This window comes from Puma concolor, chromosome C1, assembly GCF_028749965.1.
Source record: "Puma concolor isolate L17-30 chromosome C1, mPumCon1.1.hap2, whole genome shotgun sequence".
NCBI lineage: Eukaryota > Metazoa > Chordata > Mammalia > Carnivora > Felidae > Puma > Puma concolor.
In genome coordinates, this window is record NC_141674.1 from 105,269,611 (window position 1) to 105,283,514 (window position 13,904).

Consider the following 13,904-nt stretch of genomic DNA (forward strand, 5'->3'; position numbering starts at 1 on the left):
GGTTCTGAGCTGTCATCACACAGCCTGACACAGGACTCAAACTCAGGAACAACAAGACCACACCAGGCTGAAGTCAGATGCTCAACCAACTGAGCCACCCAGGTGCCCCTGCTCGTTTCTGCTTTGAGCCTAACTTATTCCCCTACTCAACTTTTGTTGTCCCTTTATTAGCTTTTAAGGTAAAATCTTGCTTTGTTATTTCTAATAGTGCTCCTTTTCTCATAAATGCATTTTAAAGCTCTGAATTTTCCTCTGTCCTCTTCTTATAGGTTTTAATATAGTGTGCTCTCTTTGTTATTATAATTGGATGCTAAAAATTATATCATTTTTATTTTTATATCCTCCTTAGCCCATGTGCTTTTCCCAAAAGTATAGATCAAGGAGAATATTTTTAGTTATATCTTTGCAAATGATTAGTGTATGTGTCCCCTATGGTTTCAACTTTTTCAACACTCATTAAAGTTATGTCTTCTCACATGTGGTCAGTTTTTATCAGTATTTATGTGGCTTCAAAATGTACATTTTCTACTTTGGGTACAAGATGGGGTGGGTGTAAGTATAGCTCTGACTAATTGTGTTAACCATGTTCTTCAAATCCTCTATATCCTCAACAAGTTTTAGCCCACTTGATATGCCAATTCTGGAGACTGCTTTTTCCCACTATAAATGATTTGCATATATTAGTCCAAAGATTTATCTGTTATGCCCCTTTCCCGCCTAAATACACCCCCTGGTCATGATACCATGAAAGACATTTATTTTCTTCAGAAAATAAAAAGTTTTCTTACCTTTTTTCTCTAGGCCAAGAATTGAAATTCAAATGTTACCTTGGTTAACTTTCCTGCTAATCCCACAACTGTGTTCTCTACACATACTTGCTGTTTCTGAAAAAAAGATATTCACTTAAGAATAATTTCTATTGCCTAGCCCCTTGATAGTAATGTGAAGAAAATTATGAACAAGATAATTCAAACACTTAAAAAGATATCAGAGGAGGGGTGCCTGGGTGGCTTAGTCAGTTCAGTGTCCAACTTCAGCTCAGGTCATGATCTCACAGCCCGTGAGTTCTAGCCCCACGTTGGGCTCTGTGCTGACAGCTCGGAGCCTGGAGCCTGCTTCAGATTCTGTGTCTCCCTCTCTGTCTCTCTGCGCCTCCTCTGCTCACGCTCTGTCTCTGTCTCAAAAATAAATAAACATTAAAAAAAATTAGAATTCCACCAGCTAGAAACTAAGACTTACACAATGCTCAAACATCATTGCCTTCAACAAAACAAAAATGAAGCAGATGTCTTTAGGTATATTCTGTTCTCCTGAATGTTAAAAACCTGGATGTCAAAAGAGCGATATGGATTTCTCCCATAATCACCTTCTGGTAGTTTATGATTACTGCACTTGATCATGTGAAGTAACAGAGATAATTTGCTCCTTATTTTACTTCATTTCACTAATTTGCATTCTCCATTTTTTGCCACAAGATTCCTTCTTCTGGAGGCCTGGGACTGTTTAAGTCCCAAGATAATCTCCAACTCTCTCCCAAAATACTCAACCAATCCCAAGCCACTACCTCTTTACTACCTTGAGACAGTGGGCCAGCATCTAAGTTTGGTCCTCAAAAGTCAAATACTGGAGAACTGCTTCAGCCCTATTAGTTCCCTCCTCTGCTCTCTGTTTCTGGCTTTGGCCATCTAAGCAAAGTTCCTTGGATTGGTTGATAGTGAGATTCTCTCTAGATTCTTGTACCTCATTTTAGTACAATCATCTGAAATAAATCACCTATTACATAATGTGTTGTTGGCCAAAGAAAAGAAACCTTGAGATCTCAGAACTATCATCTGCCTTGTTCACTATTTCTTGGACAGTAGTTAAATAGGACAGTCTTCCGTGGCACCTGGGTAGCTCTGTAGGTTGAGTGTCTGACTCTTGATTTCAGTTCAGGTCATGATCCCAGGGTCATTGGACCCCAGGAACCCCCGTGGCCGGCTTCTCACTGGGCATGGAGCCTGCTTAAGATTCTCTTTCTCCCTCTGCCCCTCCCCACTCATGCTCTCTCTCTAAAATAAAAATAAGAAAGTCTTCCTTATATTCTTGGGAAAACTTTGGTTCCTGAATAGGTGGCAAAAACAAGAGTTTCATCTTGAAAATACTGAGAGGAAAAATGTGAAATACTTTAAACAAGCAGAAACGATCAACTCCTAAGTCATCAACCTGGTTCCACAAGCTCATTTTAAAATTTCTAACTTAAACTTTTCCTGGGGCGCCTGGGTGACTCAGTTGGTTGAGCGCCCAGCTTTGGCTCAGGTCATGATCTTGTGGTTCGGGAGTTCAAGCCCCGCATTGGTCTCTGTGCTGACAGCCCGGAGCCTGGAGCCTGCTTCAGATTCTGTGTCTCCCTCTCTCTGCCCCTCATCCCCTCAAAACTAAATAAAAACATTAAAAAAATTTCCCAAATATTTGCAATTCTCCTTTCTGTTATAAGGTGTGTCCTTCTCTGTGCTACCCAATAGTGTACCCTACATCATTTTTATTCACTTGGCTTACTCCTGTGTTAAATTCTCAAAATCCAGAGGTTTCAACTCAGAAATCAGAATAGCAAGGGAGTATTTAATGAAAGTATTCCATTTTTCCTGAGAGCATTGATGGGAGGTATTGTAAACATCATCTGATTAAAAAAAAAAAAGATATTTGTCAGATAATTTAGGTCTTTATAGAGCACTAGTAACAGACACTATAAATAAGGTCTTTTGTTTTCTAATGCATGCTTTTTTTTTTTTTTCCTATCAGGACACAGCAGACACTTGAAGGTTCTACAGAATCAAAGGCCCAACAAGTAAATTGTTGAATTGCCTTCTTGGGTAATGGTTTAGAACTCCTAGAAAAAGGAGTTCTTGGGGCTCCTGGGTGGCTCAGTTGGTTAAGTATCCAACTCTTGGTTTTGGCTAAGGTCATGATCTCACTGCTTGGGATTCTCTCCCTCTCTCTCTCAAAATAAAGAAGTAAACTTAAAAAAAAAAAAGAAAGAAAGAAAGAAAAAGAAGTTCTTATTGCTCCAATGCAAGATCCTTAGGGAAGGGACTCTCAAATCCCTAGGAATCTCTTAAAGCGGTGCTTGTTAGGAAGGGAAATGTGCTTTGGGGGTACAATGGTACTTATGCAGGAAGTGCCTTCCTACCCATACTCACAGTGAGGGAAACACTGATCAAATATTCACCATGTTCCAGCCTCCCTACTAAGTGCATACAATACATAATCTCATTCAGTCTTCATGACAAGCCTAGAAGGTAGGTTCCATTATTTTTCTCATTTCCCAGAGGAAGAAGTTGAGGTTCAGAGGAGGAAAGAAACTTTCCCAAGGTCATATAGTTCTTGGGGGGAGGGGGGGACTGGGACTCACTGCTAATGCTCATCACTACAGGAAGCTGCCTTTTCAGCTAGTATCTTTGACTTTATTATAATCAGTTTGCTGTAAGGGGTCCATGGCTAGAGACAAGAGAGTGGACTGTGACAGGATTCCTGATACAGAGCTCCTAAAACTCTTGTAATTTTCTGGGTAATAAGGGTGTCAAGAACATCTTTTCTTGTATCTGGTCTTTGACCCGGGTTCTTGACACAGAGCTCCTAAATCTCTTGGCATTTCCTAGGTAATGGGGAGTGTCTTTTGTCTCATGAGATGGTTTTTGGTGGGCTCCTAGATAGCTTCAGGATGGAGGCTGGTCACCAGAAAGGCTAAACTTTGATTAGACGCTTGGAACGTTTAGCCTCCCTCACCCCCCATCCTCGAGGGGAGGAAGGTGTGGAGATTGAGCTGATGATCCCATCGTGTCTACTTGATAAAGCCTCCGTAAAAATCCCTAAACTGTAGGGTTCAGAAACCACATTTCAAGAGAGTGGACACCACAACTCCACAGGGACAGACACTCTAGCACTCGGGACCCTTCTAGATCTTGCCCTGTCTTCATCTGGCTGATCATCTGTATCCTTTCCTAGATCCCTTACAATAAACTGGTAAATATGTTTCCCCGAGTTCTGAGACTCATTGCAACAACTTATCAAATGTGATGAGGGGGTGGTGGGAACGCCTGATTTGTAACCAAAACTGACAGAAGTGTGAGTAACCTGGGAACCCACTACTGTGATTGGTGTCTGAAGTGGGGGGCAGCCTTATGGGACTGAGCCCATAATCTGTGGTATCTGTGCTAAATCCAGGTAGAATTGCTTGGTGTGGAAAACCCACACATTTGGGGGCCAGAAGTATTGAGAGTAGAGGAAATGGAAGTTTTCTTCCACCCTCTTACTGCTTCTGAACTAGTATAGGTTAGTATAAATACCCAACAATTTACACTGGGAAACTTCTTTTTTTTTTTTTTTTTTAATGTTTTTTTTCAACGTTTATTTATTTTTGGGACAGAGAGAGAGACAGAGCATGAACGGGGGAGGGGCAGAGAGAGAGAGGGAGACACAGAATCGGAAGCAGGCTCCAGGCTCTGAGCCATCAGCCCAGAGCCCGACGCGGGGCTCGAACTCACGGACCGCAAGATTGTGACCTGGCTGAAGTCGGACGCTTAACCGACTGCGCCACCCAGGCGCCCCTACACTGGGAAACTTCTAAACTGCTTTGTGGACCATGGTTGTTAACAACCTCCCCTAGACCTTCACTCTGTGTTGTGCCGTTCCCGATTCAGAGAGCAAAAGATTTCAAACTCAGTCATTTTTTGTTACATCCAAGGCTGGGAGCTCTGCCATCCCTTTCAACCCTTCTCTCTCATCAATCCGCTCAGCCCATAAATATTTACTGAGCACCCACTATATTCCAGATACAGTTCTAAGTGATGGGGATAGGGAAAGAAAGAAAAAGACCTGCCTTCGTAGGACTTACTCTAGGAAGGTAAGAGGAGAGTCAGACAATGGGTCAGAGCACAGCCTAAATTACTGTAACAAATCTTTAAAAAACAAAAACAAAAACAGTGGCTTAAAGAAGATACAAGTTCATCTCTCACGTCATAGTCCAGAGCTAGTAGCGTAGTTCAGTCATCCTTATCACAAGATTTCTGTTTCAGGGTCCAAGGTGGTTGTCACAGTGCCTGCCGTCATCTTTGCAACCAAGCCAGAGGAGAGGGAAAAAAGGTAAGGGCGGCACATACCTATTCCTTCTTAGGGCACAAACTTGAAATAATATAGAACAGGAGTGCCTGTTCACCCCTCATTGGCCCAGAACTTTGTCTTATGGACAAACCTAGATACAAGAGAAGCTGGTAAATTAACCTTTAACTGAGAAGCCATGCACTCAGAAAGCACGGAGTTACAGTAAGCAGGTAAGAATAGTTTTTATGAAGGGAGCACCTGGGTGGCTCAGTTGGTTGAGCATCTGACTTTGGCTCAGGTCATGGCCTTGCAGTCTGTGAGTTTGAGCCACATGTCGGGCTTACTGCTGTCAGCCTGTCAGCACACAGCCTGTTTTAGATCCTCTGTCCTCCTCTCTCTTACCCCCCTCCCCTGCTTGTGCTCTCCCAAAATATAAATATTTTAAAAAGCAAAGAACAGTTTTTATGAGTAGTAGACTCTGATTCAGTAATAAACAAACACATTATTCAGATGATACATGGAGGAAAATTAAGCAAGGTAGGGGAATAAACAGTATTATGAAGTCGGAGGAGGAGGTGGGCTTATCTTACATAAGCTGGTCAAGGAAGTCCTCACTGGTAAGACGGTAAGGGACCCTTTGAGAAGAAACCCAAAAGACATGAGGAAGCCAGTCGCCTAAGTATCTGGGGGGACAGCCTTCCCAGAAGAGGAAATGGCAAGTGAAGGGCCCGGAGATAGGCCGCCTGGGTGTATTCAACTAAGAACAGAGAGACCAGGGAGTGCAGTGGAGCAAACAAAAGGGAGAGCAGGAAGACATGGTAAGTGGGCCATCATAAGGATGCCACCTTCACTCCGAAGCCATGGTTGGTGCAGGGGGTGGTGGGGAGGGTGGTAGGGGGTGGTGTTCAGATGGGGAGGAGAGCGTGGGAGTAACAGGATCTGACTCACGTTTCAAGAAGTTTACACCGGCTGTTTTGTGGAAAACAGAGAGGGTAGATGGCAAAAGCAAGGAGACTAGGCAGAAGGCCATTGCAACCACCCTGGGCACCTGGGGAGGTGGTGATGGCTTAGGGCATGGGGCAGTGGCACAAGTGTCAAGGCGTGGTTGGAGACTTGACACATTTTGAGTTAACGATATTTTCTGATAAATCATGGGTGATTGAGAAAAGGTTTGTTATTCACTCACCCTATTATCATCACCCCCAGAAAGAGAAAATTAATCTCACAGGGAACAAGAAAGTCAAATTTCTCTCAAGCCACACTGTGGTGAACAAAGCTTCAGCAGGTTTGAAGGGTTAGGAGCCAAGAACAATGTGACTTGAAAGGTTTTGTAAGCAGGAGGAGAAGCCAGAACTTTTCAATATAAGGACATAAAATAGTCTGTGAAAATAAAAAAATTTTAAGAGATACATTAAAGGTGAAAGGAAAATGTTACAACCTGGATGAGAGGTGCACAATTAATGACCTCTAGTCACAGAATATAGAATAATGGAGAATTTCATCTACCAAAATCAGACGATTAATTGAGAGGTTGCAGTGAAAATTGAATAAAGCTGAAACTTAAAAAAAAATCCCAGAGGATACTTAATATATTCGTTGCAAACAATATTCCAGCTGAACCTCATGTACTTGGGAAGGAGGGCACCTATAGAGCCCCATCACCTACACAGGTGATGGAAATGATCCTCATGGAGCTTTCCTGAGCCCTCCAGCCAGATGCAACCTATCATTCTCCTTAATTGAGAACATTTCCTTCTTCCCCCTCTTTTGGGAAAAACACATTTTGCCTTGAATTGTAATTATCTGTATACTGATAAGAAGAGATACTACACTTGATCTTAGCCAAAAGGCCGAGAAGCGATATATAATTATCTGTATACTAGTGTAATTCCCTCTAGCAGATGTATTTACATCTTGTTACCCATCTCACTGCTTTGCTGATATGTTCGCTATGGAGATTTGATCACACACGAAAAGAAAACACGACCCTGCTTTTACTTTTCAGAAGTTTGTTGATGTTGACAGTACGGGCTCTAGGATATTTTACCAAGTTTTCTATTTTTGCCAAATCATATAGTGGCTCAACAATAGTTACGAAATGTGGAAACAATCTTCAATAATATCTAGTAATTCCCCAGTCTTTTTTTTTTTTTTTTAATTTTTTTTTTTTTCAACGTTTATTTTTGGGACAGAGAGAGAGCATGAACGGGCGAGGGGCAGAGAGAGAGGGAGACACAGAATCGGAAACAGGCTCCAGGCTCTGAGCCATCAGCCCAGAGCCCGACGCGGGGCTCGAACTCATGGACCGTGAGATCGTGACCTGGTCACGAAGTCGGACGCTTAACCGACTGCGCCACGCAGGCGCCCCAGTAATTCCCCAGTCTTGTTCCTTCCTTGCTAAAGATTGACATTCTTTGGAGATGTCTGGCTGGCTCAGAAGAGCATGAGACTCTTGATCTCGTGAGTTTGAGCCCCATGTGGGGTGTAAAGGTTAAAAAAAAAAAAAGATTGACATCCTTTGATAACTCCCACTTTATGCCCCCCAAATAGATCTTAATTCCCATCTGTTGCCCTGTGCTTAAATTATAGTCATCCAAATTTAAATATGTTGACTCTTAGATCACTTTTAGGAAATGCATCGTTTTAAAATGAGATATTTGTCTAAAAATGATGGCAAGGTTAAATTGTCATCTTTTAAGTTTATATAGATACCACAATCCATTCACCAATCCTTAAAATGATGACTAACCAATCTCTTTTTTTTTTTTTTTTTTTAGCATTTATTTTTGAGAGAGAGACAGAGTGGAGTTGGGGCAGAGAAAGAGGGAGACACAGAATCTGAAGCAGGCTCCAGGCTCTGAGCGGTCAGCACAGAGCCTGACGCGGGCTCGAACTCATGAACCGTGAGATCATGACCTGAGCTGAAGTCAGACACTGAACCTGAGCCATCCAGATTCCCCATGACGAGCCAAGCTTAATGACATTTGACCCGACCCAGACCAAGACTATTTCTACATTTGCAATGCTCACTGGATCTGATATGTAAAGCTCCTTATCTTTAAAAAAAAAAATTTTTTTTTACATTTATTCATTTTTGAGAAACAGAGACAACACATGCGCGGGGGAGGGGCAGAGAGAAGGAGACACAGAATCCGAAGCAGGCTCCAGGCTCTGAGCAAGCGGTCAGCACAGAGCCTGATGTGGGGCTCAAACCCACAAACTGCGAGATCATGACCTGAGCCGAAGTAGGACGCTCAACCAACTGAGCCACCCAGGCACCCCAAAGCTCCTTATCTTAAGACCACAAACTTTTTTCATCTTCTGGAATGCATCTCCCTCCTCACCCTTGTTTACAAGACTGGAAACGCAACATCTAAACTAGGCTGAAAAAGCTCCAGTCTAATCCTGTCCTTTTGGCTACGTAGATACATTGGATGAAGGGGAGCTATCAAAAGCGCAGTACTCTATCTGCCCCTCTTAGGAGTTTTTAATCTCCAATTGTTGTTTTAACTGGGTCAGTATTATAAAAGTGTTTCAGGTTATAGGAGCAAGAAACATTAGGAAAAAGTAGAAGAAAAAACCTTATTGGAGTACATGAACTTACCACCTTCAGGTCCATTTTCTGGTGTTCTGTGGTCTGAGCAATCAGTCAACAAATGTTCATCAAGATGCTATTTTATAATGGGCACTGGAACAGCTTTTGTCAGAGATCCCAAGAAGGATTTTTTAAAGAAAGTAGACCCTGTCTTCTAATAGAAGACAAACACAAGAAAATGTAAAAACAACGAAAAAGAAAGTAAGGAACAGGGCTCCACAGTTCACAAAGTTACAGTTAATTGCAAATTCATTGTGCAAGGAATAAAGCCTTAAGCACTGAAAGGAGAAAGACTTCCTGTGAGCTATAATGGGATGGAAAAGCTTCAAGGAGTGAGATTTGAGGAAGATTTTAAAGAACTGTGGAAAACCTGGGTGGTTCAGTTAGTTAAACGTCTGACTTCAGCTCAGGTCATGATCTTGCGTTCCGTGGGTTTGAGCCCCACGTCGGGTTCTGTGCTGACAGCTCAGAGCCTGGAACCTGCTTCCGATTCTGTGTCTCCCTGTGTATGAGCGGGAACTCACACACACACTCTCTCAAAAATATTTTTAAAAATTAAAAAGTTTAAAGAACTGCCAGGTTGACAGGCTTTGAGTAGTCGAGAGGGCAACGGAGTACCACAGTTTAGAAGGACCACATAACAAAAGCACAAAGAGGACCTTAAGAGGCACTATAGGACAGTGTGTACAGCATTTGGGCTATGCTAGAAAGCTGAGGAAAATGAACAGCTGAAGAAGGAAAGTTTGGGGCAGATGGCAGAAAGCCTTTAGTTTCAGGATAAGGAGTTGGGGCTTAATCCTTTAGTCCTGAGTGACTCATGATAGCTTCTGATCAGGTGAGCCAACTGATAATGCTTTAACAACTTCAAAAGACCATGAAAAACATGGTCACTAGTCCTCTGGGACTTCAGGATCCTAGGGGAGGAGACCAGATAGGGTCTCTGATGGTTTGAGTAGAAGGCACACCACCCTGGCCTTTTCATTTAACTTTTCCTACCATAAGATGTGCTGCATAATGATTTCCTTTCTTTCACTGGGAAATTATAATTCTCAGTGAGTCATTCCTCTCGCCAGGGAAAATGACTCAGAAAATCTTCATTTCCCAGTGAAAGAAAGAAATCCTATATAGCCCATTTTATGTAACTTTAATTGGATGTAAATTTGAACTCTTACATTATAAAATTCATTTTAAGTGCAAACTTGTCAATTCCTTAAAGTTTATCAATAATGGCCTAATTTCAAATCTTGACAAATGAATCTGAAACTAAGATTTTTCCCTTTAACTTAGGGTAGGTTTTACTGGGCAAACATTCACCATCCTGGCCAGATTGGCCCGGTTATGCAAGTTTTGAACTAAGGGATCTTTAGAAAGCCATTTTATATGCTAACTGTGGCCATTTGCACATCATGCATTTTTTTTTTTTTAAATAAATGCACCTGAGAACACCAAAAACCACTTCCCCAAGTTCCCACCTCCAACCTATCAGGAAATTCAAGGAGAGGCACCTGGGAGGGCTTAGCAAGCAGCAAAGTGGCTTTTATAGCTAGGAAATTGTTACAGAAGACAAGATCCTTGCCCTGGAGAAGATCGTTTTCCTGTGGAGGAGTGTAAGCAACCACAGCAAATCTGTGTTCTCCTCAGCTTTCACCAAGAGCAAGAACATGCGCTAGGTGGTGGGGCTGAGGGAAGGTTTGACCCAAATGAGAATTAAATCCTGATGGAAGGGAAGTCTGGGAGCTTGGTCTACCAAATACCACAGGAGGACTGAGGTTACAGGCCAGGCGAAGTCTTGGCACAGTCCTGTACATTAGGTTAGGTTTCCCGGCATCCCTGGCCCTTACCCACTAAATGCATTAGCATTCCTCCCAAGAGAGGATTTGTCTGTAGGCATTACAAAATATCCCATATCCCACAGGATGGGGGCAAAAATCTGTACCTGATTGAGGTATGGGGCTAGAAGGAAACGAGGGGAGGATTGCTAGATCAGAACTACAAAGGGCAACAGACTAAAGCAGACTTTATTGGAAACCATTTGTGACAAACGCCTAGAAGCGTTTGTTACAGATTGGAACTAAGAAACAGTGGGAACAGAGAGCTATCTGTATACTAAGGAAAACAAACGTCAGCTGGCCTAAATTTCGTGTTGACATACAGCGTTAATAAAGTAGAACATCACCCCACCGCCAGAAATAAAAAAAACCCAGAACTGCATCAACTTTGCTTACTGTTACCTGTACCTCAGTTTCCTCTAGAAGTAGGCAGAGACCATTTTGAGGACGAGTTTTGTTACCAGGAAGAGTCGTGCCACTAGGGGGACACCACCGCACTATAGGAGATTCCAGGTCTTAACCAGGGCAAGCTTGATCAGTCGTAACCTAACTCCATGCCCAAATATTTGAGACCACAAGCCCACCCAACCTAAAAGCCACCCAAGCGTTTAACAAGTGTGGACAGCCGCTTCCTGTGACAAGTTAAGTGGCTCTGAAAAGAGCCGTTGGGGTAAAAGTAGCGGTTCTCTGTTGCGTCCTTTGCACGCCCTTACTTCGAGCTGGTGTATTTGGTGACAGCCTTGGTGCCCTCGGACACGGCGTGCTTGGCCAGTTCGCCGGGCAGCAGCAGACGCACGGCTGTCTGGATCTCCCGGGACGTGATGGTCGAGCGCTTGTTGTAATGCGCCAGGCGAGAGGCTTCACCGGCGATGCGCTCGAAGATGTCGTTGACGAACGAGTTCATGATGCCCATGGCCTTGGACGAGATGCCGGTGTCCGGGTGAACCTGTTTCAACACCTTATACACATAGACGGAATAGCTCTCCTTACGGCTACGCTTGCGCTTCTTGCCGTCCTTCTTCTGCACTTTCGTAACAGCTTTCTTAGAGCCCTTCTTGGGAGCGGGAGCCGACTTCGCTGGATCAGGCATTTTTGCTAGAAGAAACGCCACACAGCCGAAACGATCCGGACTACATTCAGGTGGCTTCGTTACGCGCTACTTATAGAGCCCGTATGCAAATGAAGGCTCGCATAGGACTGCATTTTTATTGGTTAATTTCCAACAAGGTCGTCATACAGGGGTGGAGTCTATGCAAATAATAGCTTCTGCTAGCGCTTCCTTAATGGCTATCAGAGCAAACGTCTTCTTAGCCAATTGAAATGTTCCGTTTCAGACCAACCAATAAGTTACGTAAAAGTATAGTTCACCTGTTTGGGGTGTTTGGGGATGGTTATTACTTTTCAGTTGTACTTGCATACGGAAAAGATCCGAAGTGCCCATTTCTATTTTTGCATCACTTTACTTACTACACTTTGTGGAAGTTTGTTTTGCCTTTGGGTTTCGGAGCAGTAACAAACATCTCAAAAAAAACAAAAACAAAAACCCAACCCATCACGAATTTCCCTCAAATTCCTATTCGTGTTTGCGCTGCCTGTCTTATGCAATAGGGTATTAGATATTAGATCCATACAACTCTTAAGACACATAAACCAGGAAAAAGGCTCCCATTTGCAAACCAGGACTTACATCCAGCTTAGTCTTAACCGTAAAATCTAGTTGAAAACCCAAATCCCCAACCCGGTAGTTATCACAAACCCACACGACCTCCCTCCCGCTTCGTTTCTATATCCAGATTCGTGCTAACGCTTTGTACGAGTAGCGTGTTAACGTTACAAACGACTAGTAGAGCAGAGTCCACCCCCTTGCAAGTTTTTCCTCAAACTAGTAAGGCTGACGCTGTAGACTGTAACTCAACATATGTAAAAGCTTAGGCAAAAGCGATCTAAGCCCCGCTTCAGCTGTTCCTCTAGTGCCTGTCAGCCGACCAAAGTTCAGACGTTGTGATCTTCCTACCCACCATGTGCGAGTTTCCCCTCATCCCTCTACCCAGAGCACCAGTGCACAACAGTACACCCCACGCCAGGTGAGATAGGCGACACAGCTACTCCTCGTGAAAACATGGGTGGCTCTGAAAAGAGCCGTTAGGTGGTCCACTTAAGAGCACAGGCCTTAAGCCCGCTCCCCGCGGATACGGCGAGCCAGCTGGATGTCCTTGGGCATGATGGTGACGCGCTTGGCGTGGATGGCGCACAGGTTCGTGTCCTCGAACAGCCCCACCAGGTAGGCCTCACTCGCCTCCTGCAGCGCCATCACGGCCGAGCTCTGGAAGCGCAGGTCCGTCTTGAAGTCCTGCGCGATCTCGCGCACCAGCCGCTGGAACGGCAGCTTGCGGATCAGCAGCTCGGTGGACTTCTGGTAGCGCCGGATCTCCCGCAGGGCCACGGTGCCCGGCCGGTAGCGGTGCGGCTTCTTCACGCCGCCCGTGGCGGGCGCGCTCTTGCGGGCCGCCTTGGTGGCCAGCTGCTTCCGCGGGGCCTTGCCGCCGGTCGACTTACGGGCGGTCTGCTTTGTACGGGCCATGATGCCTTACTGGCTTTATTCAAGAAGTACTAGGCAGTCATATTTATAGACATAGCCTCCTCTTGATTGGACCAGAACGGTTAAGAACTTCCAGACTTGTGATCTCATTGGCTAGATTTCAATCCTTTTTTTACTCGGGTAGATTACAATGCTAATCTCTTTCCCTTATTCCTTCATCTTTCCGTACTTTTCTGTAATTTTATCGGTCACAGATTTTTTTTTTAGGCCTTTCCTTTAAATTGATGTCACTTTTGTAAGAGCAGTTTTGAAAGTGTTTTTGCAAGCTTGGGATTCAGGTTCCTTCGAAATAAAAGCGTGCCTTCCCATGAACTAGGTTTCAGTCTACATTTCTAGCTGAGTTACTTAACTCCAATACCACAGCTAACATTTTGCGCCTCACCCTCTGCTAAGCGCGTTAGTTGCATTACAGTATGACTGGGACTCAACAAAACAATATGCAGTTGAAAGAACCAAACACTGAATTTACCTTTACCCAACTTCGGAACTACGCCGAAGCCCTGTGCTGATCACCACCGACTTGCAGTGTAGAGCCTTGAGCCTTCCCCCTTTCTTTAACCTTTTCACCTTGGAACGCGCCTCCCTCCCCTCAATGGCCAATTAGGTCCAAGAGACGAAACGCGTCTAAATCAGGGAATATAAGACGAGAAACGTTATTTTCTCCTTTATAATGGTGAATAGTTTCTAAATAGGCAATTTGCTGGTCGGTCAGATTAAAAGCTAAAATAAAGTTTCAAAGTAAACAAATTACTTGTTGATTACGGAGTTACTAACATATTTTCTTCAATTAAGTAGTTTCATC

At 43.8% G+C, this 13,904-nt stretch overlaps 2 protein-coding genes and 1 non-coding gene across 3 annotated transcripts; all 3 read right to left on the reverse strand.

Moving 5' to 3' along the window:
• Nucleotides 1–6,747: 6,747 nt before the first annotated feature.
• Nucleotides 6,748–6,941, reverse strand: LOC112849200 (U2 spliceosomal RNA). Its single transcript, XR_003222617.1, has one exon. It is a non-coding gene; the product is annotated as a U2 spliceosomal RNA (small nuclear RNA).
• Nucleotides 6,942–10,674: 3,733 nt separating this feature from the next.
• On the reverse strand, nt 10,675–12,253 carry H2BC18 (H2B clustered histone 18). The gene has a single exon (XM_025931704.2). It carries the CDS (start codon nt 11,591–11,593, stop codon nt 11,213–11,215), a length of 381 nt encoding a protein of 126 aa, XP_025787489.1. The 5' UTR covers nt 11,594–12,253; the 3' UTR covers nt 10,675–11,212.
• On the reverse strand, nt 11,800–13,120 carry LOC147578333 (histone H3). Its single transcript, XM_086718066.1, has one exon. It carries the CDS (start codon nt 13,082–13,084, stop codon nt 12,674–12,676), a length of 411 nt encoding a protein of 136 aa, XP_086574192.1. The 5' UTR covers nt 13,085–13,120; the 3' UTR covers nt 11,800–12,673.
• Between the last annotated feature and the right edge of the window lie 784 nt (nt 13,121–13,904).

What these genes read in the sequence shown, in the direction of transcription:
- H2BC18 (XM_025931704.2), bottom strand. Translation starts at nt 11,593, where the DNA reads ATGCCTGATCCAGCGAAGTCGGCTCCCGCTCCCAAGAAGGGCTCTAAG.
- LOC147578333 (XM_086718066.1), bottom strand. Translation starts at nt 13,084, where the DNA reads ATGGCCCGTACAAAGCAGACCGCCCGTAAGTCGACCGGCGGCAAGGCC.